We start from the raw sequence: 7,590 nt of genomic DNA, 5'->3' as shown, positions 1-7,590 counted from the left end.
TGCAAGTCAGAAGGCAAACCTCCAGAGATCAGCTTTCTGGGGAGCAGAGAGGATAGGGAAGGATTAAAAATAATCTAAAGGATCAAATAGAAGATACCCAGTCCAAAAAAAAGTTTGTGCCTCTGGAATATGGGGTGGAGAACATCATGAAGCACTGATGGCTACAATCCTTCATTTGAAATGGGAGGTACGGACAAAACATGTTGAAAACTGTTGCCACTTCCATCACCACCACATCTTACTTCTTCCACACAATCACCTGAACTCTTACCTTCACCTCTCTGAAGTAGTATAAATGATTAAAATACTCAATACCTATTTTTTAAAAGATCTTGGTGAAAGGAGAGTGAAACTGGTGCCAAAGATTCATCTTTTTATCTACAGCCTTCTAGCAGCAAAAGGAGGAAACCGTCGAACTGCCAACGTGATAGCCCATGGGTTTGCCAATCTGTTAACTCTGGACAAAACGACCCTCCAAGAAATTCTCGTGCATTATCCAGATTCAGAAAAGCTCCTCATGAAGAAAGCCAGGTACAACCTTTAAAACCTCATTAGATGAGTGCCTGGGTGGTTCAGTAGGTCCAGGATTCGACTCTTCTTTTTTAATTTTTTTAATAGTTTATTGTCAAATTGGTTTCCATACAACACCCAGTGCTCTTCCTCACAAGTCCCCTCCTCCATTACCACCACCTCCCTTCCCCCCCTCCCCCTCCCCCTTCAACCCTCGGTTCATTTTCAGTATTCAGTAGTCTCTCTTAATTTCAGCTCAGTTCATGATCTCATGGCTTCGTGGGATTGAACCCCACGTCAGGCTCTGCACTGACAGCACAGGGCCTGCTTAAGATTCTCTCTCCTTCTCTCCTTGTCCTCCCTACCCCCCACTCAAAATACATAAACTTAAAAAAAAAAAAACTCATTGGAGTTGGTTTTACATTGTAATAGCTAGGAGGAGAACTATATTATGCTGGCAGTGATCAACTTTCTCCATGAAATACATTCAAGAAACAATTGTTTATGTAGCTATCCACTGAAAACTCCACAGATTAGGAGACATGATAGTGTCTCTGGTAAGTTTTTTGAGAATTCTTATAGTACTTTCTAAAATAGCCTTTCTCTTCTAACCACAGTGTACTTCTAAATAAGAAGGCTCCAGGCACAGAGGATTCCCCTCCAAGAAAAGGACCTGCCTTTCTCTTCCAACCAAAACAGAAGACACCCAAAATGTTCAAAGCTATCCTGGGAGGCTCAGGAAGAGCAGGTCTTACAAGACTACTCAAAATGAAGAGAGAACAAGCCATCCAGGTAAAGAGGCAGAGTGAATTGAGGGCTGTAACAAACCATTGGACTAAGTATACCCAGACAAGGTCCTACTTTAATTCCATTTCAAACACTGGGACAGTTTAGACACATCTAATGTGAATAATTACTACTTTATTTATAGCACTTGTTATTATCTAAACTGTATCCTCATATATCATTACATTTAATATTCACAGTTTATTATAGATGGTTTTAATATATATGTATATACAAATGCATTCAACTCTCATTATTTGTATATTCTATATATGTGCAAATCTAGGCAGATTACTGGAATTTCTTTGTAACTCCAAAATGAATACTCCATGTGATCATTTGCAAACAAACATATGTGCAGAGCGGTGAAAAATTTAAGTTGCCCAGTGCACATGTCCCCAGCTGGGGTTGAACAAGAATACCTTCTACCTTCTTATTTCAGTTCTCACACTGTAAACAAGTGGCCTTTTCACGATCTACTTAAGTGCTATGTTTTCCTCATTTTTGTGGTGCATAGTACCTAAGCACAAAAATATTTTGATGTGATTTGCAGAGAAAAGATATGTGTTAGATAAGCTTAATTCAAGCATGAGTTATAGTGCCATTGGCCATGAGTTCAACATAGTGAATCAACAGTATATATTAAATAAATGTCCCTAAACAGAAATACACATAAAACAAGGATATGTATTGATTTGTTGACAAAAATTTGGCCAGAGGCTCATAGGACCCAAATCCTGCATTACCCCTTAGAGCAACGATTCAGTATTTGCTTATTCTGTGTTTGTGGCAGCTTTATAGAAAAAAACTACCATAATAATGAGAATCAATTGTTTGTGTATAAACATACATATACACCTATAAATACATAGCGCATTTTACCAATAAGCCAGTAAATACTTTCACAAATATTCAATCACTCGTATATCACAAATGTTTAAAGCCAGAAATAACTTCATAGATTTTATCCAACCCTTCGTATTACAGATGAGGAAACTGAGCTCAATTTATTTGGATAAGTTCACAAAATGTGACAGAGCAAAAACTGTTACTCAGGTATTCACACTTGTAGGCCTATACTGAGCTGCCTCCCAATTCCTAGAAATGTTAGGATACTCAGATGTTATTGTTTTTCTGTCTTTATTTTCATGTTTCTTTCATTCTTATGATAAGCCTATGGGGAAGATATTGAAAAACAGAACAGGGATTCAAGTTTTCTGAATCTAGTCATGTTATCTCTTAAACTGTAAGAAATGGGTGACTGTGGATCTTTCAGAAAATTGGTAAAGCAAATATTATAAATCAGTCACACTCAAGAGATTAAAACTTCACCTCTTCCTTTTCACAAAGAAGCACTATGGTGAAAATTAAGGACACAGTGTAAACCAAATCAGCATAGAAATAATAATCTCTGTTAACAGTTCATGAGAACCGTACTGAGCCTGGTTGGGATTCTCTCTCTCCCTCTCTCTGCCCTTCCCCTGCTCATGTGTTCACATGCCACTTGCTCTCTCTCACTTTCTCAAAATAAATAAAACTTTTAAAAAATTTGAACAATAATCTGTGTAAAAGACTTCAAGGATAAAGAAATATATGTGAACGTGTTAAGTAAGTTTCTCAACTTCGTATGTGCCATTCATACCTTGTAAGAGCCTCTCTCTTAAACTGATCCCAAGTATCATCAGTAAAGAGCATAGTATGTTTTTTACTATAAAATTTCTACAGATGATGCTAAGCATAATAGTTTCTAAAACCACGTAGCTCAAACACCTGTGGGACAAATGAGAAGACTGTATGAGGATAGAAATATGAGTTTCTCCTCAAGGTTCTCCCATGAGCTTATGCAGCAGGAAAACCATACTTTTTATAGTATTTTTATGACATTTGGTTAATACTTTTTTATTAGAAAATAAATATTTAAAATTTCATCCTCATAAAATAAATATGTACATATTTTTAAAACAAAAAGTTCTAAGCACTAAGTCTAATAATTCAGTAAGCATTTCAGGGACAAAAATGCAATCCAGAATTACACTGTTAAGTCAAATGTGACAGCTCAGCCTCATTCTTCAGCACATCAGAAAGCTGTCAAATGATAGTAGAATGCAAGGCAGACGTGATTACCACATTAACTTAATTCAGACAGTCTTTATGTTGGTGGTGACCCTTAGCCATTGAATATTAATCAAAAGACTCCAATGTCCTTGATTTTAATTTCAAAACCAATTCTTTGTAACTGGTTCTTTCAGGAAAAAACTGAAAATTCCAAAGAAGGAGAGGGTGAAGGAAGAGAAGATGAAGATAAAGGAAGAGAACCAGTAAAGAAAGCACTGGACGACTCCAAATGTGGAGCAAATTCTGTTACAGCAATGCCCCAGTCGACTAAAAGGGCGGCTTTACCCCGAGGAACTACTCATCAATCACTCATCATCAGCATGGCTCCTTCTGCAGAGGCTGGGGAGGAAGTTCTGGTGATTGAAGTTAAAGAAAATGCTAAGCAATAAGTGTTTGATCATCTCCAGATGTAATTTAGCTAATTCCCAAGGAGATTGTACCCAGGATTATAGCTTAAATTAATGAAGGGGGAAAGACCTTGCCAGGACCCTTGAGAAACCATAGACAAATCCCTAGCTTAGTTTGTAGGACTTATCTGGGCGTGTGATCTTATGCAGTAGTAATAAGAAGTTCATTTCAAAACTATCCATATTCTGTGTTGTCATTAGCTTTGCACAATTGGTATTTCTCCTAATTTTATGTAGTAAGGGTTTTTTTCTTTCATTCTTTCTTGTTGATGTTTCTTTCTTCCTCCATTTTTTTATTAGCTTGGTCTTGGCTCTGAAGTGATTCACTTACCGTTTCTCTTCAATGTGTGTGTGTGTGTGTGTGTGTGTGTGTGTGTGTGTGTGTGCATGCGTGCGTTAAAGTCTTTCATGGTACTGTTAGTCTTGATTAAATGTCCTTTGTATATGAATATTAATTTCTCACTTGTAGGGGATTATGAGCTTTCAATAAAATTTCAAAAATAAAATATTAGGTGAATTCCATTCAAACAAGGGTGATGAGTCACTCAAATATCATATCAATCCAGCAGCTGGAATTGAAGAGAAGCAGAGATAATGGAGTCTGTGGATGTGAAATCTAACTTGGAGAAAATTCTCCTGAAAAGCTGGATTGGTCAGTGGTACTAACAAACCCACAGGGGGAAATCAATTGTAGCATCAGGTTGGAAAAATAATTCCCTTTGCTGAAGAAATAAACTTGAATATTTTCCCTTGTACCAACTTAAAAGGCAACAATCTACTTAACTCACCTGGCTCCACAGACTCAGACTGGAGGAATCTGATCACCTCCATCGTCAGGTAGGCTGAAGTGACATTTTTAAGAATCTACCTCAAGCGTTTGCTTCAATAGGTGCCAGATCTGAGCTTCTTATTGTTTTCAGCTGTAGTAAAAAGTGATGAGGTTAGGACGGCAGACTGTACACCTGTCAGACTGACATATCCCTACAAGTTGCAGAACCTACATGTGCAGCTGTTTACAAAATCTCCAAGTTAATTAAGTGCACTTTAGGAAGTTGTCCTCATGAATCAGCTAACATTAGCATAATTACTAAAGTCTCATGCTGTGAGGAGACCAAAAAAACCAGGCTGATGTCAGAAGTAATAATACATATGGAATTCCATTCTAATAAATGCTATTAGTGTATAACATTAAGTTCTCTATAATAAGGCTATTCCCAAGTCCCAGAGGATGGTCATTGTAACAGCACTTTGCTGAGAGGATTTTAACAAATTATATTGGCCAAAATGCCTACAACATAGTTGCATTCAGCAAACCATGTATAAATCGATCACTATAATAAAACGTACCATTTGGTTGAATACAGTGTTTGAGTATCATAAACACATGGAAAGTTTTACAAAAGGTTGGTTGATGTTTTTCAGGAGTTGAAGGAATGGAGAGAAATTGTTAAATAGCACTTGCTTAATGGGAGTTTGTGTGTAGAAAGAATGATTAGAAAAAGAAGAAAGAAAATGGGAAATAGGGCTTGAGAAAAGTCTAGTAATAAGGAAAAAAAACAAACAAAATATTGAATTTGTGAATAATATGTTCTCCCCTTACATCCTACAGAGAATTTAAAATATAACACCTTTGCAACTTATATTCTTCCCCGGTTGCTTATGTTCCCTCACGAACTATCCTATTTAAATTTATTTATTTATTTATTTATTTATTTATTTATTTATTTATTTATTTATTTTTGAGAGAGAGAAAGGGGTGGGGGAGCAGGGAGAGAAACACACAGAATCCAGAGCAGGCTCCAGGCTCTAAGCTGTCAGCACAGCCCAACATGGGGCTCAAACCCACGAACCATGAGATCATGATCTGAACCGAAGTCAGATGCTTAACCGACTAGGCCACCCCGGTGCCTCAACACTATCCTATTTTAGATAAAATCATCTTCATTTTTCTAGTCCCTCAAACTAAAATATAAGAGTAATCAGTGGCCCTTTCATTGTTTATATAGTATCACCAAATCCTTTTTCTTCCTTAAAAATTTCTAATTATCCTTTTTTTAAGTTCCAGTGCTAACATCTCAGGACATATTTTCTGCTCAATTCAAATAAACATTCACTTTTTCACTTACAATATCTTCTAATCACTGATGTACTTTCTCAGTCCTTTTAAGGAAAAATTCAGATCTTTCTAAAAATACCACTGACAGTCCATTCAGGCTGTTATAACAAAATACCACAGATTGGGTAGCTTATTCACAACAGAAATTTGTTTCTCATAGTTATGGAGATTGGGACGTCCACGGCCATGGCCCAGCATGCTAAAGTGAGGGCCCTCTTACTGGTTCATAGCAGACTCCTTCTCACTGTGTCCTCATGAGGTAGAAGCAGCAAGCGAGGCCTCTGGAGCCTCTTTTACAAAGTCCCCAATCCCATTCATGAGGGCAAAGCAACTCCCGAGGACCCCACCTCCTAATACTTTCATCTTTGGGGTTAGAACTTCAACTTCAGTTTTAGAGGCAAGGGACTCCACATTCAAATCATAGCAACCGCTTTTGACCCTGTTACTTCTCTACTCAGGGACCTATTAGTTCGTCCTAAATCTTATTTATCCAAATTTAATTACCACTTCCCCAACCTGCTGACACTGGTCTTCCTGCCTTTTCTGGACTACCACCTACCTTTCTTCCTCTGGCATTTGTCCGTGCTGCCTGCCACAGTATGGAATGTTGTCTCTCCTCCATTGCTATCCTCTTCCCTATACACTAAAACCTTAGATCGTGAGTACAAGTAGTGTATGATGTCAAACATCACATGATCACAACTGAACCGATTGTTCTCTCCAGCATGCATGCTCACGCTGCAGGATCATGGGGTGATAGTCTCCCATGCTTGGCTGTTTGGTCTCAGGCCATGGTGTTTAGCAGAAATCAGTGATTTTTTGGAATGTTGGAAGGTGCCCACAACTGACACTAGTGTATTTTTTGTCACTTCAAAGCAGGTGTGGACAGTCCTTTTCTTTTCCATACAAGAGTGTGCTTAGGAATGCCTTGCTTCATTCTATGTCATTGGATAGAGTCCTTGTTGAAGTTTCATGAAAAGAAAAAGATTCCACTGAGCCAACAGATAAAGGGATTCCATTAGTGATAGTGAAAGTCCTCCTACACAACAACCCTCCTCTCTCTTGTCTCCATCACACCAGTCACGAAGGTTTTCAAAAGGAAGTGCAGGTTAATTAGTTTAGTTTTCCTTATATTTTGTATTTTCTTTATTACTTTGTATTATATCACAGTATGGTAATTATTTTTATATCAATATTTTTGAGTTGTGTGAATTTCCATTATTTCTTATGGGGAAATTTGCTTTGATATACAAGTGCTTTGGATTACAAGCATGTTCCTGGAATGAATTATGTTCACAAACCAAGGTTTTACTGTACTTTCAAATATCTCCCAGTTGCCTCTAGAAACAACTAATGATTGTTCTAGTCTCAAGGGATAATCTTTTGCACTTTCAGGAAGTACCACATAGTACACCACTCCATTGTTCTCTATTTTTTGCTTAACCCTTAGTTCTGCTTAACTGTAAATTATACCACGTCAAAGACTAGCTTTTATGGTTTATTTGTATAAAGACAGAAATCAGTTGCATTCCTATACACCAAAAATGAAGCAGCCGAAAGAGAAATCAAGAAACTGATCCTATTCATGACTGCACGAAAAACTATCAAATACCTAGGAGTAAACCTAACCAAGGATGTAAAAGACCTATATGATGA

At 37.4% G+C, this 7,590-nt stretch overlaps 1 protein-coding gene across 1 annotated transcript in view; it reads left to right on the top strand.

The window, feature by feature from the left end:
- The window catches only part of CNGB3 (cyclic nucleotide gated channel subunit beta 3), a 243,675-nt gene extending 239,679 nt beyond the window's left edge, over nt 1-3,996 (top strand). The window contains exons 20-22 of the mRNA XM_029923457.1: nt 385-531; nt 1,128-1,302; nt 3,546-3,996. Of these exons, the coding sequence (XP_029779317.1) occupies nt 385-531; nt 1,128-1,302; nt 3,546-3,800 (577 nt within the window). The 3' untranslated portion in view covers nt 3,801-3,996. The remainder of the gene's footprint in view (nt 1-384; nt 532-1,127; nt 1,303-3,545) is intronic.
- The last annotated feature ends 3,594 nt before the right edge of the window (nt 3,997-7,590 follow it).

Source organism: Suricata suricatta, chromosome 15, assembly GCF_006229205.1.
Source record: "Suricata suricatta isolate VVHF042 chromosome 15, meerkat_22Aug2017_6uvM2_HiC, whole genome shotgun sequence".
Lineage (NCBI taxonomy): Eukaryota > Metazoa > Chordata > Mammalia > Carnivora > Herpestidae > Suricata > Suricata suricatta.
The sequence above is the reverse complement of the archived record's forward strand: the minus strand, read 5'-3'. Positions and strand labels throughout refer to the sequence as shown.